General features: G+C 51.8%; 1 protein-coding gene across 1 annotated transcript; it reads right to left on the bottom strand.

Moving 5' to 3' along the window:
• Positions 1 to 252: 252 nt before the first annotated feature.
• On the bottom strand, positions 253 to 27,257 carry CAPN9 (calpain 9). Its single transcript, XM_060096681.1, is given in 19 exon segments — positions 253 to 279; positions 3,185 to 3,243; positions 6,544 to 6,660; positions 8,484 to 8,562; positions 9,092 to 9,158; positions 9,967 to 10,033; positions 12,251 to 12,411; positions 16,362 to 16,439; positions 18,456 to 18,541; positions 20,693 to 20,776; positions 21,691 to 21,859; positions 23,146 to 23,159; positions 23,436 to 23,630; positions 23,907 to 24,052; positions 25,166 to 25,309; positions 25,399 to 25,463; positions 26,209 to 26,320; positions 27,033 to 27,098; positions 27,101 to 27,257. Coding segments are annotated over 19 exon segments (1,893 nt in total).
• Positions 27,258 to 27,588: the final 331 nt, after the last annotated feature.

The raw sequence follows: 27,588 nt of genomic DNA, 5'->3' as shown, positions 1-27,588 counted from the left end.
TTGTAAGGCACAGGTGCTGGCATCAACCATCTCAGTGCAGTGATTTTACAAAGAAGGAGCACAAAATCAGAGATCATACTGAGTCCATTTCATTCTTCCGAGATCAGAAGGGTGGGGTGCGGGGGATGAGAGGGTTGGACAGTGGAAGGGGAGAGGGCTCCGGGCATGATGGCTCTACACCTGGGGACGTACTGAAGTTCATGGTCCAAACCAAGATTCAGCTGGACAAAGTGCATCCCTGCCAGGGAAGCCTCAAATGTTCATTGTCAGGATGATGAACTGGGAATAAAAAGAGAAAGAAAGAGAGAATGGTCATTCCTTCATTTCCCTTCCAGCCCCAGTACGTTTGTGCCACAGGAGCTCCACCACCTGATCACTGTGCTGCAAACATGGACTTCTACTTCAACAAGAAACATTTTTAAAAATTAATTAATTTTCAGCATTTTAAGTTTTCCAGAGGTCCTGAGCCTTTTCTGAGTGAGCTCAAGCCAAGTGCGGGTAGTGAGAGAGAGAGAAATGTGCTTTCTCCCTGTCGAAGAGACACCTTGAGGCACCTTGGGCCAGGCGGTATAAAATAAGCGCCTTTTCCTCTTTGACGGGGACGCTGAGGACAGACGTGACCCTCCGTCAGAGAAGGGCTGCAGGAAAGGGAAGCAGCCTCGGTGCCTGGGCTTTTTACAGGTGAGCCGGTGGAGAGGTGGGTGGGCCTCCCCTCTGCTCCTCTCTCCGGAAGCCATCCACCTCCTCCTTTCCACCAGCTTTCTTATCACGACCAGGTGACTTTGGGGAACATGATTGTATGGGATGGTTTTTTTCTCTCCTCTCTGCCCTCCTTCCTGGGCACGGCACATGACGAGGCCAGGACTGTGGAAAGCAATTGGATGGAGGAAGTTACTTTTGGCAGAGTAACTGCCGGTGAGGCCAACTCAAGGCAGAGGAAGGCTAGAATGGTTTCCTGGGGTCCGGAGGGGGTGGATTTAGGAAGGTGGCTCTCAACTTGGCCACACACTGGGCTCACCAGGGGAATCTCTAAAATACTGATGCTTGGGTCCCACCCCCAAAGATCTGGATTTAATTGGTCTGGGATGTGACCAGGCCGTTGAGGCTTTAAAATCTCCCCAGATGATTCTAACTTCCAGCCAGAGTTGAGGACGGCAGGTTTAAAGGGAGAAGGAGAGGGGGAGAACTCAAAGATTTTTCCTGTTGTCTCGGAGGGTGGTAAGTATGGGGCAAACGCAAGCACTTCCAACAAAATGACTTGGCCTATTGAGGAAGAGGAAATGGGGACACAGAGCTCATTCCAGACCCCACACCTGTGGACACTTGGGCTGGAAGTGACACCTAGAACTTGAAGCAATGCAATGCTTCCTTCCATGTTTCTGGTACTTCGGGGCCTTTGACCAGCTAAGAGCTATCGAATGCAAAACCCGCTCACGCTTCCCCTGCACCATGGACACATGGCAACTCCCACACATTCTTCACACTTATTGGTGGCAAAACCTTGAGGTAAATGAGAAATAAAGATGGGTATAGGGGTCTGTCTTGTTTTTATAAGGGACTATGTTGAGTATGTATGTCTTTCTTTGGCATCCTTGGGGTGTTTTATACATTATCAATCAGAGGAGTTACATTTATTGAATGTGTTGTATGTGCTAAAGGTGAAAGAGAACACTAGAAAAGAAAAATGTCCAGTTTCTATTCTTGGTGAAATTATAATGTACCCAGGAATCGGAGACCCACATGAGAAAATTAGTGATGAGTCAACATAATAAACTGCTAAGTTACATGATATTACTAGAAACCAAACTTCTGGTGTAAGATTAAGGCCTAGATCTCTTTCTGCAAAAGGTGAAACTGAGGCACAGAGACTGACAGTTCCATCCCTTGTCTAATACACACCGTCATCCAACTCTTTGTCTTGGAATAGTCAATAAAATGGTACCCACATCCAAAGTTACTACTGAATTTGGAAGTGAGCCGATGTGTGCAGTGTGAGCATGGAAACGTGTGGGGAGAAGACAGAGCTCAGAGATGGAGGAGACACAGGCTGCCTAGCTTTTCCGCCCTTAGGTTCAAGGGAAAGCAGAGCTGGACAGAAAGCACAGGGAGAGAATGGAAAAAAAGGGAAATAAAAATTACGGAACGGCTGAAGGAAAGTGTCCTGTAGTCCCCCCTGCCGCACCTTTGGGCAGAAGAGTGTCTAACCAGCGCTCTCAAACTTTAGTGGGTTTAGGAATTACTGTGTATCCTGCTAAAATGAGAGCTGATCCACTGGGTCTGGGGTGGAGCCTGGTACTCTGGATTTCTTTTTTTGCTTTTATTTTGTTGATTTCTTTTATTGAGATATAATTGACACATAACATTGTGTAAGTATAAGGTGTAAATGCATTGATTTGATCCATTGATATGTTGTAAGATGATCACCACCGTGGCGTCAGCTAGTGCCTCTATCATATCACATCGTCATTTCTTTTTTGCAGTCAGGACAATTCAGATCTCGTCTCTTAGCAGCTTTGAAGTTTATGACACCGTACTGTTGACTGTGATCACTGTGTGGTACTCTGCATTTCTCACAAGCTCCCCGAGGTGACGGCCATGCCGCTGGCCCACAGACCACACTCTGGGCGGTGGGGGAGGGCTATCCACTCCTGGGACCCCTCATCCAAGCCTCCAGAACTGACCCATTCTCTCCCCTCCATCATTTTTGCTGTGAGCAGTCCCTGCAACAGGTAAAAGTTGTGTATTCCTCAGGGTCTTTGAGGTGTGTGTGCATGCGCATAAACACACACACACACTCACACCCCCCAAGAATCTCGAGACCCACAGGGCAATGACATGAACAAGAAGAAGTGAACTTTGGAAGGCAGAGGGCAGGGGGCCGAGGAGCCCATGTGGCAGAAGGAGGACAGGACAAGAGGGCAGGGTTTGCTCGCTCACTCTTCCAGGGGATTAATCTCTCTATGCCTCAGTTTCCACCTCCGCAAAATGGGGATACTATTAGTCCTTAGCTCAAAGGGCTACTGTAGGCTTCTACTGACTGCTACATGAATACTGCCTCACAACTATTAGCAATATTATTATTATTAATTATTACCCTGAGGCTAGATGTGGACCCTCCCATGTGATCATGCATTCAGCAAGCATTATGGATTGTGGGCTCTGCCTAGCCCTGGCTGGGTCATACCTCGTTTATGTTGAGATGAATGAACTCCTTGTTCTTCATGCTGAGGGTCTGGAACATCCCTGATGGGAGAGACACAAGAAAGGTATCATTGTGGAGAAGTTCCTTCAACAGGCTTAGCTATTTTCCCATGGCCGAGGGGCCTTCCGAGAGGCTGGTGGAGAAGCCGTTCCATCTGTTGCTAAGAGGTGAGCATCTTCTAGGGCAGCGGCCAGACTCAGGCCCCCTGAGCGGGGTGTCTCTCAACTGGGGGAGCCTCTGGAATTCCTGTGATGGCAGAAGCCGGTGGCCTGAGCATTGAGGAGTGGGTCTCTTCATTTACTGTATGTGGGTCAGCCGGCCAGCTCGTGGACCTGAAATATCTCCCCTATCTTAACTGTTGGGGGCTACAGAGCCCTTGCAATCCACAGACCTTCTCCCCAGAGGAAAAAAATCACGTGTACATAAAGGTTTACATGAGTCTTGAAAGCTGTTCAGTCTCTACACGTCCCTTTTGAGAAGGTGAGCACTGGGTGGTCCCACCCGTAGGCAGAGCTGGGGTAGAAGAGAGAGCCCATCTGCCACGTTGAATAACCCGAGACAGTTACTGTCCTCTCCTGGTCTCAGTCTCCCCATCTTAGTCCAGGTGGTGGAACCAGTCCACACTGGCTTTACTTGAGCATCACCCGGGGAGCTTTAAAATACACCAAGAAGTAGGAGGGGCTGCCACAGAACAAAAGAGACAGAACCCAGCAGCCACATGCAGTGAGTAGGTCCTGAGGAGACCTGGGGAATCTCAGTGTGGACCGGGTCTTAGATGATGTTGAGGACTCACTGAGAATTTTGTGAGGGTGCAAATGGCATGATGATTATGTTAAAAAGAAGTCTCTCTGATAGGGATGTTTACAGACAAAAGGACCAAATTTCTGAGATCTGTTATTAAATAACTCAGGAGAAACAGTATGCTTTAGTGGGGGTCATATGGAAAAGATGAGCAAGATGACAAGTGAGGCTGGGTAGAAGGCGCTCGAACCAATGGGAAATTTTTATAAAGATGCTGCTGTGTTGCCACCCCCTAGATTCTAATTTAATTGGTCTGTGTAGCCTGATCATTAACAGTTTTGGATGCTCTCCTGGGGACTGTCATGGGGCAGGGTTTAAGAGGCACTGGTGGAGGGCACACAGGGACCGGTTATTATTCTTTTGTTTTGTTTTGTTTTGTTTTTTTAAACATCTTTGTTGGTGTATAATTGCTTTACAATGGTGTGTTAGTTTCTGCTTTATAACAAAGTGAATCAGTTTTACATATACATATGTTCCCATATCTCTTCCCTCTTGTGTCTTCCTGCCTCCCTCCCACCCTCCGTATCCCACTTTATACTTAGGTGTATGAACAAAAATTTCTAGAATAAAAAGTTAAAATCAGCCTGGGATAAAGCCCTAGCTTTGGGATTTTTAAAGTTCTCCAGATGGTGAATCTAACATAAGGATCCTAGAAAACTGAAGAACAGAGAGAAAATCAAGGAAATGAAATGTTGGTTCTTAGAAAAGATAAATAATATTGATATACTTTTAGCTAAACTGACCAGTGATGTTCAGTTTTGAGTGCCTTCTCCTTAGGATTCCTCAATTATAAGAACAAGCTGAGAACCCCCTGCAGGAAAGGACTGGGCCTGAGGGGATTCAGAAAGGAAAAGGGCAGTTGAGAGAGGAGAAGCTACCAAATCTCACTATCTCGAGGTCAGCTCTGACTGCCCTGTAAGTCTAATAAGCGACCGCCTTTGAAGAGGCTGTTTCTACAATGCACCTCTCGTTAGCTCCCACTCACACCCAGAGAAAGCCTGGGCCCTGATGTCACCAGCCAGGCCCTGCAGGACCTGCCCGCCTGTCTCAGACCATCATCCCCATCAGTCATCACGTGTACCTTGTTTGTCCACTCAGTACGGCTCTCTTGGGGCTTAGAGTCTGGTGGAGACAAGCTTCAGATGAGTAATTCCATGTGTTCTAAGTGTCCTGAAAGAAGCAGTGGAAGTTCCCCACCGTGGAACCAAGGAGCACAGACTTTGCCTTTGTTTAGCCAGTGCCTGGAAGTCACCCAGTAAACATACTTTAGAAAGTGCCAAGCAGTACTGGCTCCATAATTTGTTGTGGGACCCCTTGTTAAAAAATTATTAAGGGGCTTCCCTGGTGGTGCAGTGGTTAAGAATCCACCTGCCAATGCAGGGGACATGGGTTCGAGCCCTGGTCCAGGAAGATCCCACATGCCGCAGAGCAACTAAGCCTGTGCGCCACAACTACTGAGCCTACGCTCTAGAGCCCGCAAGCCACAACTACTGAAGCCCGCCTGCCACAACTACTGAAGCCCGCACACCTAGAGCCCATGCTCTGAAACAAGAGAAGCCACTGCAATTAGAAGCCCGCGCACCGCAACGAAGAGTAGGCCCTGCTCGCCACAACTAGAGAAAGCCCGTGTGTAGCAACAAAGACCCAATGCAGCCAAAAATAAATTAAAAACAACAACAACAACAAAAAAAACTCTAAAAAAAATTATTAAGATTCAAGGGACTTCCCTGGTGGTCCAGTGGGTAAGACTCCATGCTCCCAGTGTAGGGGTCCTGGGTTTGATCCCTGGTCAGGGAACTAGATCCCGCATGCATGTTGCAACTAAGAAGTCTGCACACTGCAACTAAATATTCTGCATGCCGCAACTAAGACCCGGTACAGTCAAAATAAATGAATAAATAAATAAATATTTTTAAAAATTATTAAGATTCAAGATGGTGACCCCAGAGCGTGGGCATCCGGGGGGACACCTGCACAGCAGTCACCCTGGTGTTGAGTCACAGGTTCTGGATGTGCTTCGTTCAGCTTCAACTGCGTGACTACCCAGTGAGGGGTGGGTGGCTATGAACTGCAAACGCTAAGGACCACCTGCACGTAATCTCTCTCTCTCTCTCTTCTTGGACTAACAGATCTTCTGTGAGACAATCAGGTCAGTGTCTAGGGCTTTTGTAAACACAGAGGGATGGAGAGGGAAGGAGGGCGGGGAACAGAGGTAGAGAGAGAGAGACTCCCGATTCTGTGCCCTGTGATGGGATCTGACCTTTCTTCTGATTCGCGGCAGGAGCCCCATCCCCACCCAGTTACCCTCCCACAAAGACACTGGGAATGGAAGGAGGGTGACGGTACCAGGTGCACTGCAGAGAAGACGTGCACACCCGCCCCTCGGCTGGCCGCACACGGCACACAGATGGTGGGGCGTGTGGCTCAGCCCACCTTTGCTGCAGTTCTCAGCAGGTTGCCCCTTACATGCTCCTGGAAGGTGATGGAGGGAGGTGTGCTCTCCCTGGGCTCAGGAACATGCAGCCCCCCTCGACACTTACGGCTTGCAGTCTCCAGCCGTACCAGGCAGTTGAGGAAGTCATGGAAGCCCAGTTGGAGCTCCTGGTCTGCGTACCTGAGAACAATCAGCTGCAGGAGGGGAGTGCTGAGCTGGAAGGCTGCGGAGAGAGGAGGAGGCATGGCCGCCCTGGGTGAGCCCCATGGGGTGCGCCTTCGGGAGCACCAGTCAGCCCAGGGCTGCACCAAGGAAGGGAGCCAGTGTCCACACGGCGCCCTTGGCTCCGATGCAGTAAGACAGTGCGCTTCTGTCGGGGGGACGCTGGTGAACCCAGTGTCACTTGGTGAACCTTCTGAGTTCGCCAAGTTCAGGGTCTTGACTTTGACCTCACATCACCCATAGGGTCTTGCTGACCTTTCAGGAAGTCTCGCTTGGCAGAACCTGATGCTGGACAGTGTTTAAGCCCCAAGCCCGGTGCTACCCTCTGGTTCTAGGGTTCCACTTCCAGCTCCTGCTGGCCCTGGGGGGATTCCAGCCAGGACACCCGCAGTAAGTGTCTGTTTCTCATGGGCATTTTAACCCAGAGGTGTTGGGGGTTCTGGAGACCGAGTTATGCCGCTGCCCTCAGTGAAAGACCCCATGCTAGGCTCGTTCACACACGCCCACGATGGAGCGAGAACCTGGGCCTGGGCGCTTTGCTTCCTTCTCTTTGCTCATTCGACCTCTTTGCTCGTTGGTCGAATGAGGGGTTTAGAGAAGGTAATGCTCCTTATAGATTCAACACTTAAGGCTTTGATTTCTAACCAGCGTTGCCCTCTTTCATTTCAGCCTGCACGCTCCCTTTCCAGGAAATGTTCAAGGTATTGCTTAGAAGCCTGCCCAGGGTCTTCCTGTGTCCTCGTTCCCGATTCCAGACCGAGAGGGGGCCAGTCCAGAGGCAGGACATGGTTTCTGGAGCCTGCACAGTGGAGCTGGCTCGGGGAAACACCCAGAATCTTGGCGTCTGCTCTGGATGGGGCAGGAAGAGGGCAGGGTGAGGGTGGATTCCCTCCCCCTCCCCGAGCCGGGAAAAGAAAGACGTGGCCACACCTCCCTCTCTGAAGGGCTCCCTTTTCCCCCTGCTCTGTCCTTCTGCCCTAGAAACCAGGTCCCCAGACCCTAAGAAGATCACCCTTCTCCTCTGTGGCACTCTCCACATTTATAATTAATTTTCTTTCTTTGCCATCACACAGGACCCAAGCTGGTCCTGATTTTGTCCCATTATCAGACCATGAAGCTGACAGTGTTTCCCGATGTTTATTTTAACTGGAAGGGAACCAGATTCCAGGCTTTGGCCGGGCCCAGGGGTATGTGTGTGAAGCCTGCTTTGTGAGAAATGCCTTGTGGCCTGGCAGGGTGTAGGCTGCAGTGGCCGCCCTATGCAAAGGACAGCTGAGCCCCAGAGACTCAGACTGCCCTGGCAGGGGCTGCCAGAGGGTTAGGAATGTCACCCGGAGCCCATCCCTCGTGCAGGAAATGGGTATAAACGACAATGGAATCATTGGTTTGGATTCAGTCAACTGGTGACAAAGCCAGAGACGGGGCCTCCGTGGCAGAGGGGTACACGAACTCTGTGCACCCCAAACCTGACCCCAAACCATGGGATGGACATGCTCTTCCTCTCTGTGTTAATTGCCATCTGAAAGCAGAAATTAAAGGCTTGGGAGCTTGCCACCAGAGTCGCATATAACTCTGCTTGGCCAGAAAATTGGCCAGAGGCTGAGGCCATCAGGGGTCAGGCTGAGTTCAGCCTCAGTGGCTACACTTTAAAGATCCCTGATGAGAGTGATCAAGTCCTGAATTTGAGGCTGGGCCCTGCCCTTAAGAAGCATCGATGCTGGTCAAAGTCCAGCCCCCTCCGTGGGCCGCGAGAGGTGAGTGGCTGCCACAGACAGCACCCGGCACGCAGATAGCTTTCGCCTGGCGGCCCAGGCTTTCCTTTACCTATGGCTTTCAGGGCGGTCCGCACCTCGTAGGAGGACATGGTGCCGGATTTGTCAGCATCAAACTGAAGGAAAAGTTTCTGTTGGGAGAGAGCAGAGGCTCTGAGAATGTGAGCACGCAGAAGCCCCCGCTCAGCCTCCTTTGATGGCAGTAATGGGGTCCATGCGGGGGAGAGACTCCTCACCAGGCAGACGGGGCAATGGTAGGCTTAGGGTCTCCAAAAGTGTGGGTCCCTTTATTTTCCTTTCATATTGGGTGGAAGCCCTGCGGTACTCCCATAAGTATGGGAAGTAAATATGGGAATTCCATCTTGATTTCCTCCGTTCCACCTTTTCAAACACAAACCCTCTGGTCGGCAGCACCTGGACCTTTAAAATCCCCTTCTGGGACTCCCCTGGTGGCCCAGTGGCTAAGACTCTGTGCTCCCAATGCAGGGGGCCTGGGTTCTATCTCTGGTCGGGGAACTGGATCTCGCATGTATGCCTCAACTGAGGCATGGTTCAGCCAAAATAAATAAATAAATATTTAAAAATAAAATAAAATAAAATCCTCTTCTGCTCTAGGCTTGTACAGTCCCCTAGCAGCCACACACTGGCTGGGTTACATACTGTCCACTTCTTCAGCTTGTCCCAGAACACTCTGAATTCACCAAAGGCTGGCTTCCCATTGCCACTGGTCTGTGCAAGCGAATTAAGGAAGAAAGGAAGACGTGAGCGTCATATCACCCCAAGGCTCCTGGAGCTGCAGGGGAGGAGGGCGATGGGATGGCATGGGTGACATGTGTGACACAGACTCAGGGCTCTGAGGGAGGGGGGTTAATTATTAAGCCATGAATCTCTAAAGAGGGGGCATGGCAAGGGTGAGGGGGGATGGCAAAAGAAAGGTTGAAAACACACATATGAAAAACTCTTCATTGTCCTGGACAGCACCCCAAAGTGGCAAAAAGATCCCCAAGTCCCTTCACAAACATTCCCCCCACTGGCCAGTCTGTGCCTCTTTTTTTAAAAAATTTTTGGCTGCACTAGGTCTTCATTTCTGCGCGCGGGCTTTCTCTAGTTGCGGCGAGCAGGGGCTACTCTTCCTTGTGGTGCGCGGGCTTCTCATTGCAGTGGCTTCCCTTGTTGTGGAACATGGGCTCTAGGTGTACGGGCTTCAGTAGTTGCGGTATGTGGGCTCAGTAGTTGTGGCCCGCGAGCTCTAGAGCGCAGGCTCAGTAATTGTGGCGCACGGGCTCAGATGCTCCGCGGCAGGTGGGATCTTCCCGGACCAGAGCTCGAACCCATGTTCCCTGTATTGGCAGGCGGATTCTTAACCACAGCGCCACCAGGGAAGTCCCCTGTGCCTCTTGATTTTGTTCCAGTTCTAGCACCAGTGTCTCCCAGGCTTTGGTTATTCTCTGTGAAGAACACTCTCCACATTCTAGGGAAGTCTACATTAGAGAAAAACACTTAACTTCTATTTCTGCCTGCATATTTGGAAGGATATGTCCATTAGAGAAATGATGTTTTTACAGGAAGTCAGGCTTAACTTCTTGAATTTGATGTCCGTTTCTGAAATCACACAAGAAAGCAGAATTCAGTTGACTCCTGATAAGATAAACCTATTTCCATCAGCTGAAAGTCCAGTAGGGTGGTTAGATCCGGGTTGGTGAGGGTGGTGATGTAGTCTCTCTTAAGATGCTGGTGAGAGTAGAACATGGCCTTTGGGGAGGAACATTTGCAAAATATAAAAAAAGCTTTAAAAGCTTTAAAAATGGGGATAGCCTTCCACTCTTTAGCCGAGTTTCAAGGGTCCCAAGCAAAGAATTATAAGTTAAGATTTTTATCATCAGGTTACTTGTAATGGCAAAAACTTAGAAATGATACAAATGACCAATGGAAGGGTATGGACAACAGTTAGGTTATGTCCACATGATGGATTATTACACAATCCTTAAGAATCCTGCTTTGATTCTTAAGATCATTTCTGGGGAAATGCTCATAAAAATTAAGTTTAGGAGACAGGGTTTAAAATTACTGGAGAAATTTGAACCCTCACATACTGCTTGTGAAAAGGTACAGAAATCGCTTTAGAAAATAAGCAGCTTCTTAAGAAGCAAATGTAGAGTTACTATTTAACCCAGCAACTGTCTTAGCTATTTACCCCAGAGAAATGAAAACACATGACCACATAAAAGCTTGTACATGAATGTTCATAGCAGCATTATTCATAATAACGAAAAAGCGGTAACAACCCAAGTGTCCATCGATGGATGAATGGATAAACCCTACCTGGTATATTCAGACAATGGGATATTATCCAGCCATAAAAAGAAGTGAAGGAGTCCTGACATGTTACAACATGGATGGACCTAGAAGATGTCATGCTAAGTGAAAGAAGTCAGCCAAAGAGGACCACATTTTATATGATTCCTTTTATACGAAAAGTCCGGAACAGGCAAATCTATGGAGACAGAAAATGGATGAATGCTTGCCAGGGGCTGGGGGATCGGGGGAGGGTAATAAATGCTACTGGTACGTGGTTTCTTTTTGGAGTGATGAAATGCTCTGAATCAAACGAAAATTGATTGTGGTGATGGGTGCACAACTCTATGAACATGCTAACATCCTTTGAGTTGTATATGTTATTTAAAATTTTTTTTTATATTTATACAATTTTAAAGGTTATTTTCCATTTGCAGTTATTACAGAATGTTGGCTATATTCTGTGTTGTACAATACATCTTTGTAGCCTGTCTTACACCCTATAGTTTGTACCTCCTATTTCCCCCACCCCTGCTTCCCTCTCCTCTCTGGTAACTGCTAGTTTGTTCTCTATATCTGTGAGTCTGCTTCTTTTTGGTTATATATTCACTAGTTGGTTGTATTTCCCAAACCTGAGAAAACAGTTCTTCCCTTTCTGTCCTGACCCCCTCTTGCCCTCCTTTCTGTAATCTCCCGTGAGAACGCAAAGTGTCCCCTCTTCCATTTCCACCCTCTTTCCAACCGTTTCCCACACAGCTTTTTAAAGACATTCTTCTGGGGCTAGTCAGCTACAGTGTGCACCATCTTATTTTTCCACTTGGCGTTTAAAGGAGAGTGCAGCGCCCTTGTGGTCGTCCCCCAGCATCCGCTTAGTGGTTGCACAATTGGAGCAGGATGGACCTCACCCCCAGCTCCAAGGGTGAGCTCTGAGTAATCTGGGCTAGTCCCTTTTGCCACGGAGAATTGGAACAAAGCCAATAAGCCGTAGCATTCACCAGGCAATCTCAGCTCCAGGAGCTCCCAATTAGAGGGACGTTGAGGCCTTTTGTGGAATGACCATTAGAAGCTCTTGCCGTGCGTGTGAGTGAGAGGTCAGGATGCTGCTGGCAGCCCTACTGTGACTATGAAGAAAACCAGACAGAGTAAGAAGTCAACAGAGGGAAGAGGGCAGGACAGACTATCGCAAACAAACGGGCTGACAGAACCAGGCCTGATGCCCTCCTTCTCCTCTGAACTTTCCAATTACAGAGGAAAATACATCCTTTTTATTAATAAAGCAGTGTGAGCTATGCTTTCTATTACTTATAACGGAAAATAACTTAAGTGGTAAAACATGGGCATTTCCCTGAGCAATTCTTATCTAACTTCCTGTTCAATCTTTGTAGCCCTCTTTTCCTGGTCACCCCTGAAATCCTGCTGTCGACCTCTACTCTTTCCCGAGGGTCCTGGCCCTGATCCACCAATGTCCAGCAAGTGGACTGGACACTTGGGAATGACAGAGAGAGTGACAGGCGGGCTACCTACCCAGGAAGTTGCGGCAGCCACCAGCTGTGAAGCCCCGCACCTAGCTTCCCTGACGGACCGTCACCTCGCACCTGCGGACAGCACCCTCCTCCAGGGCATCAGAAGTGAGGTTACAGACCTCTACTTTGTCAACGTGGGCCTGGAAGTCTCTGAATGCCATCCTGCAACAAAGTGGGGGTGCAGCACGTGGGGGGGTGATGGTGATGACGTGGGCTCTCCGTTCGTTCACGCATCTAACAAACAGCTACAAGGGCCGGCTGCTTCCTCAAGGAGCAGGGAGACCTCAGGTGCGAGAAGGTGGAAAATGCACACCAAAACGTAGAGGCGAAAAAAGTTTAAACAGGCAAAAATACAGGTTGAATATAGGTAAGTGCTACAAGGAAGTTAGACTAGGGTGAGGGGTGAGACTGCGGGCCTGGGGCTATTTTAAACAGGGAGGCCTCTCTGATCAGGTGTGGAGGCCTGAGGCATGGGGGACGGGAAAGGTGGCTCTCTGTGAGCTCCAGGCAGGTAGAGAGCAAGGTCCTGACACAGATACCTTCCTCATGTGCTCACAGAACACCAGGAAGGCCAATGATGTGGCCCAAGGTGCCAGCAAATGATAACATCCAAAGATAACAGTGGGTCAGGTTGGTCACCATAAGGCTTTTGACCTGGACAAGATGGAGAGCCCTTGGAAGGTGTTACACGGATCAGGGATGGGACCCTGCGCTGCTGTGCTGAGAACAGATTTCAGGGGCACAGACGCCACCAGCGAGGAAGTTAGCGCCATCGTCCAGGGAAGAAATGAGGCTGGTCGGTCCAGGCTGGTAGGCGGGAGGTGGTGAGTGGGCATCAGATTTGAGACACATTCTGAAGGTAGATCTTACAGGACCTGTTGACGGATTGGATGTGGGGAAGGAGAGGAGAGGAATCAAGGTTTTGGTTTGAGCAACTGGAAGGAGAGAGATGGGGGGGTGTTGAAGCAAGTTTGGGAGATGTTAACTGAGATGTCGATTAGAGAGTTAGTGACTAATCAGCCCATGCTCACACATAACTGAGGTTTCATACATTTGGTATTTTTTATTTTTTTGGGGGGAGGATTTGCACAGACTCAGCTATGACCTTAAAAGATCTTGTCACAGTCAAGCAAATTGTAGTTCAAGGGGAGATTTAGCGGGCAGGTGAGTGTGTGGATCTGGAATTCAGGGGAAAGGACCTGGGAGTTATCAGTGTGAAGACAGTCTTTAAACTCCTGAGACAGGATGAGATGCCCTAAATACGGGGAGCAGATAGCAAGGACGGGGTCCATGGACTGAGCCCTGGAGCCCTTCAGTGCTAACAGGTTAGGGGGTTGGGGAGGGACTGGGACGGGGCGCTGAGAAAGAGCCCAGGTAGCATCTGGGATGCAGAGAGCACAGTGGCAACTATGTCAAATGCTGCTGACAGATCAAGTCGGTCAGATTTAGCAAAGTGAGAGTCCGGGCTGTGTCCTTGGCAAGGGCAGATTCAGTGGATGGTGGCGTACATGCCACAGCTGAGGGTAGTCAGGAGAGGGAGGGTGGAGAGGAACTGGTGAGGTTTTTTTTTTTTTTAAGTTTTTCTTTTTTTAAGTTAATTAATTTATTTATTTTTGGCTGTGTTGGGTCTTCGTTTCTGTGTGAGGGCTTTCTCTAGTTGCGGCAAGCGGGGGCCACTCTTCATCGCCATGCTCAGGTCTCTCACTATCGCGGCCTCTCTTGTTGCGGAGCACAGGCTCCAGACGCGCAGGCTCAGTAGTTGTGGCTCACGGGCCTAGGTGCTCCGCGGCATATGGGATCCTCCCAGACCAGGGCTCGAACCCGTGTCCCCTGCATTGGCAGGCAGATTCTCAACCACTGCGCCACCAGGGAAGCCCACTGGTGAGTTCTGTGTAGCGAAGAGGAGAGAAAAGGCTTGGTGGTTTCAGTGGGTCAGGAGAAACTTTTGTCCTTTGAAGTAAGCAAAATGACAGCACTGTACTGCGAACGAAAATGATTCAGTGACGGAGAGGAGCTCATAAATGAGAGAGGGGAAAGTTTGGGGAGTATGTCCTGGGAGGAGGGGCGGTGAAAGATAAAAGTGGAAAGAGATTGGAAAGGCTTTAGTGTCAAGATTCCCAGAGGAAAGGCTCCAGATTCAGAGTGCTGACAGGTTTAGTGTCACGCATTGCCCGGGCCAGTTTCAGTCCCAGGTGTCGGGCGCAGCTCCTTCTGGAAGGGTGGTCGTGGTGCAGGGCTGGACCGTGGGCCATGCACAGGGCACTCCCTTTGCTGGGTTTCCTCATTTCCTCTGCCCTGTTTCTCCTTCCTTCTGGGCCTGACTTTCCTTCCACTAGCTTGACTTCAGGTAGCCTCTCAAACTCTGTTCCCACCTGCTGCTCTTATTCGGCAATTCGTGGGAGAATCCGAATTCCAGACCTCACCTTTCTTCTGGTTTGCTCTCTTCATGTAACTCATCAACCCTGCACAGTACTCAAAATTCAAGGTCAATGTGTGTCTAATGTCCAGTTCAACAGCTTGTCAATCTCTCAAACACCCTGTATGTTTTCCACAAACTTCTTCTACTTATGAACTCATGGCTCCTGAGACAGATGGCTAGCAGGACACCAAGCTCATTCACCAGGCGGGGCCTTCCAGCGAGTGGAGGATGAAAATGGTGGCATGTCTTAACTCTGGGTCAAGGCTTTTAGGAATTGGGGATATCTTCTCCAAAGGTTTTTTTCCCCCCCTCTTCTGCTGGCTTCCTTCAGGTGACTGTGTCTCCAGGGGATGGTAGAGCCACACGAAGGAAGGAGCTTGAGTCCCTAATCGCTGCATGGAGAGGGCCACGCACAGCATAGGAATGTCTTCCTGGATGGTTACAGTGAGTGAGAAATACACTTGATTGCATTTGAGTCTATACATTTTGAGTCTATTTGTTATGGCAGCTGGTGATACCTGGAGTCACTGGAAGTGTGGAACCACCATAACGGAATCTAAAATATGTGATGCTAGCTTAGCAGCTGGGCAGGAAGGTGCAAGGGACTATTGGAGCTGGAAAATAGATATCCGTGTTATTAAGGGCAAAAATACTTGTCACAGTTGTTGTCTGTAAAATATGTAAATATACTGAAGCCAGAACAAATGCTTACTGATGCTGCGCTCGAGGGGAAAAGAAGGGAAGAAACTGGAATATTAATTAGTTTTTGCATGTTGTATTTAATAAGGTGTCATAAAAAAGAGATGAGTTCAGGCTAGCATGGACTGGTTTGAGCACATGAAAAGGAAGAGAGCTAGAAATTCAGAAATTGTGGCCTTGGGACTTCCCTGGTGGTCCAGTGGCTAAGAATCCTCCTTCCAACGCAGGGGATGTGGGTTTGATCCCTGGTTGGGGAACTACGATTCCACGTGTCGCGGGGCATCTAAGCCCACGTGCCACAGAAGAGCCCGCGTGTCACAAAGAAAGATCCCTCATGCTGCAATTAAGACCCAACGCAGCCAAAAATAAAAAAAAATTTTAAAGTATGTATTTCTTAAAAAAAAAAAAAAGAATTTGTGGTCTTGCAGGGCTGGATGCACCAACTCTTTCTGGACCCGACAGGAAGAAATAAGATTGAAAAAAGCCTCCAGAGATGAAGGCCCATTAAAGTTTTCAGTTAAACAGAGATTCAGCCCTGTGGAAACTCCAGGTTAGGAATGTTTCCTTCCCACTTAGGTCTGTATTTTTAGATGCTCTCAGATAGAAGCTTTCAAGGGTCCCTGTGACCAAGCTGGTCACGGAGGGAGTGTACCTGTAAGCGTCAGGGCTGCTTGTCTTCGAATTCACGTGCAATCGGGGATGATGGAGTGCTCAGAGGAAGGAGGTTGGGCCGGAGACCAGAGGTTCAGCCCCATGTTTTCTGGATTGCACTAACTCCCCTGGGCCTCTTAAACCTGTAGATAGTGTGAGTCCCCCAAACGTGACATTACATTCTCTGCCAACCTGGATTTTGAGACAAATGGATTTGATTTACCAATAAAATAAAAGAAAATAGAAGAAGAAATACAGTGTTTCTTACACCTAAGGGCAGTGAGACATGCTCACACCTGTGATGGAGTTAATACAGAAAGGAAAACAGAGACAAGCACTGTACCAGGACTCCCCATCATCCAGAGCAGTGTGGCACAGGTGCTTTTGCTTGGCTGGGCCAACGGAATGTCACTCAGAAGAACTAGGGGTGAACAAAGCCAGCGTTAGGTACAAGGTCATGGACAGCAATGGGAACGACACTGGCCTTGGGGTGGACCTGCCCCTCCCTAGGAACCAGGGTACACATAATGTGGGGAACTGATCCCGATCGGGGCCCTGGAAATGTGCCAGAGGGGGAAAGGCTGGTGGGAAAGTACATCTCCAAGTGCAGCTGATGCAAAAAGGCCCTCAGGACCACTGGACCCTCCTCCACGGAAGATTCTCCTGGGGCCGTCACAGGGAGTTGAACATGAAGAGGGCGGCAGAAGGGGCCCAGCCAGCAGCCACAGCGGGCTGAGATGTGGGACCTGGAACACTCCCTCTACCTCTGCTCTTGGTTTACAAGCTGACACTTTGAAGAATGGTGATAATACCTCATGTTCACCCGTGCTTGACATTAAACCTACCAAGTACCTTCTTTACAAGACCGTGCTAGGAAGCCCGGTGGGCTTCTGCCAGGTAGACGTGCCCGCCTATGGGCAAGAAGGCTCAGGTGCACGGCGCCCATTGTCCTGCAAACTCAGGAGTTCCACCTCCAGGACCACGGAGTTTCTGTGACCCCCATGACCACCTCTAAATAGTTCAAATTGAGTCACCACCACTGCGGTGCTGTAAGTGATGTGTCTACCTCCCCTACACCCTGTAGACCTTGTCTTGGATGGGGGCGGGGAGAACTCAGGTAGAACATCTCTCCGGTCCGGGGAAGAGCAGTACCCAGGGCCGATATCTTTTAAGTGGCCCTCCCCAGACACCTCATGGGCCTGGGGGAGTAAGCAGCCCTTTCAGCCCTGTTCTCACAGCAGGCAGGGTCAGGGTCAGGGTCAGGGACTGGCTTGTGGACCAGCTTCCCATCACCCCGAGGCTGGGTGGGATCAGAAGGCAAGCTGGTGTCCAGCCTCGAGCCAGTGAAAATGCACTTCCTTTATTTCTCCCTCTGCGTGTTTCCCAGGAGGGGGAAAAAGTGTTCGGCCATTTTACACACCGCGTTCCCTGAACTGACAGACTCAAAATCTATTCACCGTAGGAAGCAGTCTCATTAATGTGGGTTTATCTCTTTCTCTCCATTTCTGACTGGAGAGGGAGGCTGATCTCTTCCCTCCTTTGATGGGTCTGAGGAGACAGAAGCCCAGCGGACGGCAGGGACGGCGGCACAAGCCCGGCGATGGGGCTGACAGGCAGGCCCGGGCTGTGGAGTCTGCTTAATGAAGCCCCCAGCACACCGACGGCTGGGGGTTGGTGCCTCTGTGGGAGCCGAGGACAAACACTGCTCAGTTTTTCTGAAGCTCGAGACTCGCTACCAGGCTCCCTGGAGCCCCCCAAGCTGTGGGTGGGCAGGAGTGGGGACAGGTTAGGGGGCCCTGCCTGAGCTAGAACAGCCCCCATCCCAGTCACCTAGGCTGTTCCCCGGGGAACGAGAAGGGGACACATACAAGACAGGCAGCCCCTCTCTTTATAATCAGGGGCCGTATAAATAGCCCAGGTGGCTGCCCTGTGATGGATGAATTTCCTGCTCCGCTTCCTCTGTCTCACTGTGGACCACTGGGCCTCTGGCCAATGGTCAGTGACCACGAGAGAGAACACTTTAGCGACCTGCTTGGCAATGTTTCAGGGATTCTCACACCTAAAGTACTCATTGCCACCCCACCTGCACCCAACACACACACACACACACACACACACAAACACACACGAGCTCTTCGTCACTGGGATGAAGCCTTCACCATATCGTGGGATTTAAAGTTCCCATGGGAGGTAATACAGCCACTGACATAATACAACTATGTGAAAGGTAAAGAGCACCGTGTGTCTTCAAGTTTGAGAGCATGGAGGGCCCGAGGGCAGAAGTAAGGTCCAGAGGCAGGACAGGACCCTCCCTGAACAGGAGCCAGGAGAGAACTGTAGTCAGGCTGCCCCCTCTTCACACGTGCACAAGCCAGCCTCGTACCCCGTGAACTGTAGGGAGGTGGGGATAGGTCAGAAGGATGGGGCGGGGATTGACCTGTCGCTCCAGGACCCAGTCCACTCAACTTGCCCCCAAGGGTTCCGGACTCTGATGAGCTCTATTTTCTGGCCTCAGAAGTTTACCTAAAAGGGAAAAGCGTCAGAGAAATGTGAGATGCTAAATCCATCTGTGAGCTCCAGGGTGGGTTCTCTCCAGCTGAGGCTGGCTTTTCTGAAAGCCTGTTGACACACTAAGAACATGTCAAAACTCATCAGTTGTTAACTAGCCCTCAAAATTCCCTCATTCCTATTGAACACGATGTTATATTAATCACCCCAGAATGGTTATATCGCATCTGGGAAACAAAGTGGAATTGTAATGAACAAGAAGTGAGTCCACAGGAATCTTCAAACGAGTGAGTTATCTCTCTAGACTGGAACCCTCCAGAGGCAGAGGCCAAGTCTTATTTATCGTGTATCTTCAGCATCCAGCAGTCAGTTGGTCTAACACTGAGTTTTCTTCATCCTTATCATCTGACTCACAGATGATCAGAATCTAAGCACATGCTGGGAGTTTAAACAACCGCAATAAACAAAAACCCGCTTCTAAGTCTTCTAAATCCGATCTTCTCCCCCTTTCAGGTGTCACATGAGGGTCTCTGCTGCCACACTGAGAGCCCTTGAGCCAGTACAGAAAGAGGACTCAGCCCTCAGGCTCTGCCCAGAGCAGGAAAGAGCACCAAGAGAGGTTTTGGGGGTGGAAGGGTGAGAGTAAAAGACTTCGATTCGTCAATGATCCAGGAATTTTAGTTCTCAGAACACTTTATCCTCATACCTTTGGCATAAATTTGCTCTTTTTACGTGCAAAATCATTTAAGTTAGTATGACCTCTCCAGAGTCCAAGTTCGCCATGAAAGAGGTTCATTCATTGAAATGTGTGGGGAGGTGAATTCCTTACAGGTGGAGAGGAAGCAAACGCAAGTGAACAGAGTGTCATACGATGGGAAGGTTTCTGCCATCACTTGGAATAACATTTAGAAGATCTGACATCAGGAATCACAGGCCTGCTCAAGTGAGTGACTGGAAGGCGTGTGTAGACAGGGAGGGGCGAGGAGGGAGATAACACTCCAAAGAGTCCAGCTGCATCTCCCTCTTGGGCACGCTGCTCATGCCGCCCGCTGAGGGGGAGGGACAGGCTCCCTTTGCACCCCGTGCCCCCCACTCATTTGGAGCATGTCGCTCAAAACATGGCAGCCACTGGAGGAGACCGGAGGTGCCCAGGTCCCCTACCGACTGGGTTTGAGATTCACCCAAGGGGGTCACGGAGGGAAATGCTTTGGACTTCACTGAACTTGACCCTGCAAGGGCGCCACCCTCTGCTTCTCATCTTCCTCTCTCATCTCACTTTCTCCCCTCCTCTTTCCCGTGCACTCCTCCAAACAAAGCACTCACCGCAAGTCACAGTGGTGCCATGTGGGGTCTGGGTGCGCCCCCTCCCCGCCCTGGGGATTAGTTCCACCCTGAACTACAGCTGCAGAGAATAGGACTTGTGATGGTTAATTTTATGTGTCAACTTGACTGGGCCATGACGTGCCTAGATGTTTGGTTATGCATTATTCTGGTTGTGTCTGTGAAGGTGTTTCTGGGTGAGGTGGGCATCTGAACTGGTAGACTGAGTACAGCAGATGGCCTCCCCCATTGTGCGTGGCCCCATCTAATCAGCTGAAGGTCCAAAACGAACAAAAAGGCAAAGGAAGGGAGAATTTGCCCTCTCTGCCTGAATGCTGAGCTGGGACTTTTGTCCTTCTCTGCTCTTGGGCTGGGACTTATGATTCTCCTGGTTCTTAGGCTCTTGGGCTTGGACTGGAACTACACCACTGGCTCCAGCTTGTGGAATGCAGGGTTTCTCAGCCTCTATAATCAGGTGAGCAATTCCGACTACTAAGTCTCTTCATATACAGATTTAGCGTATGGGCTCTCTTTCTCTGGAGAACCATGACTATGACAGGACTGATGTGGAATCAGGGAAGAAAAGAACAGAAAAAACAAAGACCAGGTTCTCACAGCTTCTGACCGAGTTTATACTGTGCCAGCCTCACAGGTCTCTCTCTCTCTCTCTCTCTCTCTCTCTCTCTCTCTCTCTCTCTCTCATGTTTGCTGTTTTGAGTTCCAGCCTTTCTTCTTTGGATGAGACATCCTCTGTCATGTCCGAAAGTGCAGTTTAAACTGCAATGCGCTATATAGGTTTACGAAGTCTGTCCCCATACCCTGTCAACAGGAGTCCCTGTCACCAACCTGATCAACGCCCATCACTGTGTAGGCATGACCCCTAATGAGACCAAAAGGTGTCTGGGCTTCAGATTCTGCAGCATTTCTGATCTAAAACAAAAAAGGAGCAGTATCTATGTCAAACCTTCCCCAACTGGCCAGACACACCTCTGTGTCTGGCCCAGTCCCTCCTGCCCCCTCAGGTGAGGGCCCTGTGAGTGGGCATATAAAATGGGTGCACGGGAACCCCCCTAAGTGGTTAGCAGTGACATCCAGCAATTCCCAGCCTCTTCCCAGGGGGGGAGGTCCCTCATTCTCTGCTTGGACTTCACAGAAGAGTTTACATTCTTGCCCCAAACAGAAAAACCTGACCTTTCCCACCATGTAGCAATAGCAAGGAACAGACACCAAAGAGGCAGTAAGAAGCATATAACCATATGACATGCAATTCTATGTCACAAACTTGAAAAAGTAGAGGAAATTTACCAACAAAGGATAAATTCCCCAGGTTAATCCTAGAGGAAATAGAAAAGTTGAATAGGCTTCAAAAAATAGATGAGGTAAAATTACATGCGTGTGTTTGTATGCATAAAGAAATTAGAAAAAATGCTGTTCAGTTTCTATCCATGGATATATTTTTTCATGATCTATGAAGTGAAAGAGACAAGTTTCAGGAAAGTGTATAGTAAGATTCCATTCAGTAAACACCGCCCCCAAGTCTGTGCATATACGCGCGTGCCTGTTGCACGAGTGAGGACAGAGGTGTGACGGGCACCCAACAGGCATCCTGTCGTGGACGGGGGAGGGAGACAGAGTTTTGCCCTGTCCATCATCTCAGGATTCTTCCACCTGATACAGCAAGGACGTCTTACCTCTGCAACTCGAAAACCATTAAACACAAACGTTTGTTTTAATTTAAATAAATAGGCATTACCCCCGCCCCCCTGCCATGTATGCCTCTTCCGTGGGCAGCCTGGCATCTGAGCCTAGAACAGTGCCTGGGATATGTCCAGCCAGCGACTTACATCAATGGAGCAGCCCACCAGAGAGCCCCTCTTCAAGGCCTTGTCTAGAATCTCAGAGAAGTTCCCGGGAGCCTCCTTGGTTGTGAAGGTCTCTGCCACGCCCCCGGTGAAGTCCTCCCTGGCCTCGATGGTGCTGCCCCCCTTCAGAGCCTCGTAGCTCCCGTTCAGCCTGTGAGGGCGGCAAGAAAGCCTGGCAACGGCTGCAGGGAACAAGGACTACCACCAGGTGGCGCCCCTCAGCCAGAGTTTTTCTACCTTTTCTAACCAAGAACCACGTCCCGGGGCTCGCCCCTGCTGGGGATGTGGAAGAACGTGGGAAGCAGGAATGAGGTTTCCTTGGAGCTCTGAGGAAACCAGAGATGCTGAGTATGACAGCAGCAAGGGCAGCTGCAGGTGAGGGGCAGTTCCTTTGTGCCCACGCCCTGCCTTGTCCTGAGGATCCCCCCCGCCCCCATGTTCTATCTCTCTCCCTGACCTCAGCGCCCAAGGGCGTTTGCATGTGGGAAGGCGCAAACCAGGGAAGTGAGAGTGGCCCCAGCAGCAGCCCTCCCCGACCGGCGGGTCAGGCCGGCCATCTGACTTCTCCAGGCTGTGTTCTTATCTGTCACGTGAGACATATACCCCCCTCCTCCAGATGGGACATTTTGGCTGGCGATAGAATCTGTATTGGAGCCCCTGCCCGCAAGGGCACCCCAGGAGTCCCCAGAGCCCTGTTGCACGGCCCCCAGGCCCTCCCAGGGGAGTTGCTCCAGGGCCTGCATGAGCAGCAGCGCATGTAAAATGGAGTCTGAAGGTTGGCAGAGCGCTGCCCAGCCCCGGGCCAGACGCTGAGCCCCCTGGCCCACGATGGGCTGTGGGCGTGAAGGCCCTTCCTCCCCTCCCTGCTGTCCACCCCTCCACAACTTATGCGGCCTTGCCCGCCTCACCAGCTCCACCAACTGCCCCTGCAGGTGCCACCGCCTCCCAGCTCTTGTCTTGCAGCTGGTTGTTTCTGTCCAGGAGAATTTTATCAAATTGCATCAAACTGTGCATTGAGGGAGAAAAATACAGAAAAGAGAAAACTCAGAAATTCTCAGCAAGCCAATGCCAATCAGCCATCAGATATAAGCTGGTGAGATTGTTACGTGTGACGGATGCCTCTGTCTGTCCAGCGCTGCCATGAGTCGGTGCAGCCCTGTTCTGGTCACAGGGCTCTGTGCGTGCGTGTGTGAAGGGGCGCTGTGTGGGAGCGTCGGACGCCCATGTGCCACGTGCACGTGTGCTGACAGGTGTGGGTGCCTCCTCTGCTGAATATGTGACGTGTGTAGGCATGTGGAGTGCATGAGCCCATGCGTGTGCCCCATGTGCACCCCCGTGTGTGGCGCTTATGCCTGGGAGTCCTGCATATGTGTGTGGGCCCCAGAGGTGTGTTTGTTCGTGAGAAATGCTGTCTGGGGGCTTGAGGACGAGGCTTACCTGAAACCACCGTTCTGTGAAGGGAGGATCAGAGGGGTCTCCACAGACCTGAGGTGACCCCAAACTGTGGCTTGGGGACCCAGGGAGGGAGGCCGGCCTGGGCACCAGCAGGTGGTTTCCCTGGAGGACTTGGGACCGAGCATCCAAGAATGTTTGCTTTCAGGGCCTGTACGGTTCACCTTGTACCTCGTTAGGGGCTCAGCCAAACACACAGACTTTTCTCTATTAAGTATTTAATTTAAGAAGGGAAAAGCGGCATTTCTAACAAGGCTGGAGAGGCTGGGCCCTACGATCCACGGCTGTGCGCAGATCCCGGCCGTGTGCCCAGGGCCGTCGAGGCAGAAGGGGGCACGGGGTGGGGGAAGGGGTACCTGGAGCGCAGTGGCCTCTGGGGGGAGGGCAGCCCCAAAGGGAGCCCCACTGTGCAGCGAGGTCTCAGCCACGTGCCGTGGTGCACGCAGGCTGCCAGGGGCCGTCAGCCCAGGCTCGAGGGGGGACCGGGGCCTTCAGGAGGCCTGAGAGTCAGGAGGGAATTGCATGGAAGACAGCAGATGGGAGCAGGCAGGCAGGAAGTCGGGGGGCGAAGGGAAGCCGAGGCGCTTGTGAGTTGAGGGGCTCGGGCTACAGGCACAGAAGGCAGGCCCTCGGCTGCACTGCACCCTGGCTGTGTCCCCATCAGGCCGGGAGATGCCCCCGCAGATCCACAGCCCTCCCCACGAGGCCTGGGGAGGGCTCACCCCTGGGTGACCTCCCCTCCTTACCCCAACCCCAGGCCCAGGTTCCCCCTCGGTGCCTCCTTGCCCTGGGCTCCCGGGGGGACGAGGTGCCTCTCCGGCACCCCCGGACGTCCCATGACTTTCCTGGCTCTGGTTGCTCTCGTGCACCACTCCCCGGCCCCCAAGCAGAGCTGTGTTTGCCAAAAAGGTGGTGCTGGCAGAGCGCCCGCCCCACGTTCCCACCGGATGGCCGGGCAGTCGTTGCTGGGACACGCAGCGCGTGAGGGCCGAGGAGAAAGGCAGACAGTGCCCGAGCCATGGAGGCCCCCAGAGGGATGCCGCGACCCTTCCCATGGCCCTGCTGCCCTGGCTGACCCCATCCCGGGGACCCTGCGCTCTGTCCTGCCAGAGCAACCTCAATCCCCACCCGGGTCCTTGCCGCTGATGTCAGAGATGTGTGTAAGATGGGATGCAAAGCCCCTGCCCTCCCTGAGTAGGAGACACGCAGAGTGTGTTTCTGGGAATGAAGACAGAGTGGGTGAACGCAGCCGCAGACCAAGCAAAGGGTAGGACGGATTCTGAAAGTGAATGCAGGAAGGACAGCTGCCCAGTTGTGATACATCAAAGCGGAGCGTGGAGGGGCCCCAGGTGTCAGGCCTTTGGGTGGGAGCCTCGCCCATCATTCAGGACAGCACTGAGCAGACGTCAATGTAAGGTGAGCACCTCCCAGAGCTGAGGTCTGGGACACTGGAATCCCTTGGCGGTCACGGGGGCCCTTGTTCCAGGAGGGGACAAAGGCAGTCTCCAGCCTGGCCTGTGCATATCACGCTCTTATCGTGGAGCAATTTCAACTTTGGCAAAGAGAAGGTGAGCCGTAGGCTCCAGAATGACACCTGAAGCCAGGGGATGACCATGTAGGCTGGAGGGTGGGCCCCTCCTGGACGGGGCTGACGACGCTGGGTTCCAGTCACACCAGTGGCCGATGCTCTGGGGCAGCGCCTGGGGAGGTGCCTGGCTCTGTCATGTACTGCGTGTGCACGTCAACCATCAGGCTCTAGCGTCTCCTTCAGTAGAATGGGGATAATGACGATGCCCAGCTCTTAGGCCTGTTTGAAATTAAATGAGATAATCCTGGAACGGTCAGCGTTGGCCGGTCATAGTAACAGTTGGCTGATAGCATTGTTTAGAAGGTGACAGAAGGTGCTGGAAGCGGAGAGTGCAGTGGGGTATGGGATGAATGAGGGCCTGCGTCTCAGAAGACTTGGGCGCCGAGGAGGGACACAGGCAGGTCATTACATTAAAACAGCACGAGTGCTGAAACAGGGCGGCCGACCGTGCTTCAGGGGGCCAAGATGGCTTGGTGGGCGAGGCCCCCGAGCAAGAGCCCGAATTCCCCACGCGGAGAAGGGCCTCCCAGATGGACAGGGCGTCCCGATGGGAGGGTCCGACTGCAGGGAGGGGCGGCGGGCACAGGGCAGCCTGGGGACAGGGACTGTGTGGGAGCCTGGGCCTCACTCCTGGCTAATGCTGAGCCCACTGAGGGCGCTGAGCAGGGGGTGGCAAGGCCCCTGGCGGCAGTAGGGGGGGCCTGACGGGCTACAGCTGGAAGTAGGGAGACCAGTTAGGAGGAAAGGAAGTGACTGGAATTTCTCAGAAGAAAGGTTGAGCCATTCCATGATAGCCTTGTCAGACAGGAAAATACCAGACAACCAGAAGCGGCTTACACCTGAATCAGGGCGGCATGGCATATAGATGCACACTCACACGCACACACACACACACACACACACACACACGGTCTACAACGGGAAATAGCAATAAAGAGCTAACGGCTGCGTGGGACTTCCCTGGTGTCCAGTGGGTAAGACTCTACACTCAGGGAACTAGATCCTGCATGCATGCCGCAACTAAGGAGCCCGCGTGCTGCAACGAATATCCCGTGTGCCGCGACTAAGACCCAGTGCGGCCAAAATAAATAAATAGATTAATTAATTAATTAATTTTAAAAAAAGAGCTTACCACTGTGTAAATAACAGCTTATGTGTGCTTTGGGCCAGGCCCTGAAGAGGCCGGAGGTTTTCGTGTTTGTTTGTTTGTCTGTTTAAAGGAGACATGTTATATATTTACAATATCGACATTATTTGAATGTAGGGAGATGGTGAGGTCGATGTGGTGCTCATGGTGAGATGAGATTCAGAGCTGTTGCAGTAACAGCAGCCGCAGTCAGAACAACAGCCGTCACTTGTTGAGCAACTTCTGTGTGTCGGACGTGGGACCTACGTTGGTCGTTATTGTTCCCACCTTACAGGTGGGGAGACTGAGGCCTGGGACCACGGTCAGGGGTCACGTTAGCGGCAGGGTGGCACCAGCACTCAGGGTCTCCCCTTTAGGTCCGGCACCCTTAGCCTTGCCCACAGCGTCCTGTCCCCACAGGAGCCGTTCCCAGACCAGCACCCTCCCTGGCGGAAGGAGAGCCAGCCGGCGCCCGGTCAGAGGTCGAGCCCTGACTAATCCAGCATGGCAAATATTGATTACTGGTTCCAGGCACCAGCTGGTGCCACGTGGGACCATCACCTCCAGACTGCTGGTGGCAGGGGGCCTGCGGGGACACAGATGGTGGCTGCCCTCCAGGAAGGGAGGTGGTTTGGGGAGAGAAGCCCTGCTTCACATGCCTTCTGTCCATCGCACAGGTCCTGAGCACTCGCTGAGTGAGTTTCTGTCCACTCTAAGCATCCTAGGCTCTGGCCAGAAGCCCCTGAGCACCTCGGGCGCACTGTCTCAGCGTTAGCGCAAGGGATCTGTGGGGAACAGCCTCCCACCTGATTCTGCGTGTTTGCCCTTGGGCTCTGGGGGGACATGTCACCTGACACTTCCGGATAAAGCTTTGACTTCCACTCACCACCTATGACAAGACCCTCTCTGATCCTGAGTCCCAGGCCTCGGTGGGGAATCATGGAGCCGGGGGCCGTGTGCAGCCAGACACCCTGGCCACCACCCAGAGCAGCCAGTTGTCCTCCGAGCATCATTCCTGCCTTCAAACCACATACCTTCTAGGGGTCTCAGGAGATGTGCCTAAGTCCAGTTTGTGCATAGCCCACGCCTCCCAGGCCATCCTTTCCTTGATGCACCCTCCTGGGCTGCTGAGCTGTGCACCCCCTGTCTGTTGCCCACCCGCCCTGGCAGCGATCACCCCCGGCCTTTTCCACGCGAAGGGGAGCTGGGGCCTCTCGCTGTAGAGGAGCTGTTGGCTGGGAAGTCTGCATCCTCAAACAGAACGCCCTTCTGCAGACACGCCTGCCTCAGCTCCTCCAAGCTCTGGCCCGAAGAGTGGGTGATGCGGGCATCCTTGGGGGCGGGGGGCTTCTGAGGCCCTGGGGCCCAGTAGAGGTAAGGCATGGCTGTCCTGGGGCCAGCGGACTCGGGGTCAGTGATGGATGGGGAGAGGTGAGATGCAGGTGCCAGTCAAAAGGAGCCAGTGAGGCATCACTGGGCCAAGTGGACCTTGGCCCCCGCCTGCTTTCCTGGGAACCTCCCTGTTAGACGGAAATGGGGCACCCTGATGGCAAACTGTCACATAGCCCTCTGCCCTCCCAGGGGATCCTGTAGCGCAGCAGGAGCTCTGAGGCTGAGCCAGGTTTGGGCGGAGACAGCGCTCTCTGCTTAATGCACGGGGGAGACCCTGGTGTGAGAGAGAGGGTGGCTTCATGGCAAAAGAGCGCAAGATGCC

The sequence above is a fragment of the Mesoplodon densirostris genome, chromosome 1, assembly GCF_025265405.1.
Source record: "Mesoplodon densirostris isolate mMesDen1 chromosome 1, mMesDen1 primary haplotype, whole genome shotgun sequence".
NCBI lineage: Eukaryota > Metazoa > Chordata > Mammalia > Artiodactyla > Ziphiidae > Mesoplodon > Mesoplodon densirostris.
This window is presented reverse-complemented; position numbering and strand designations above follow the sequence as displayed.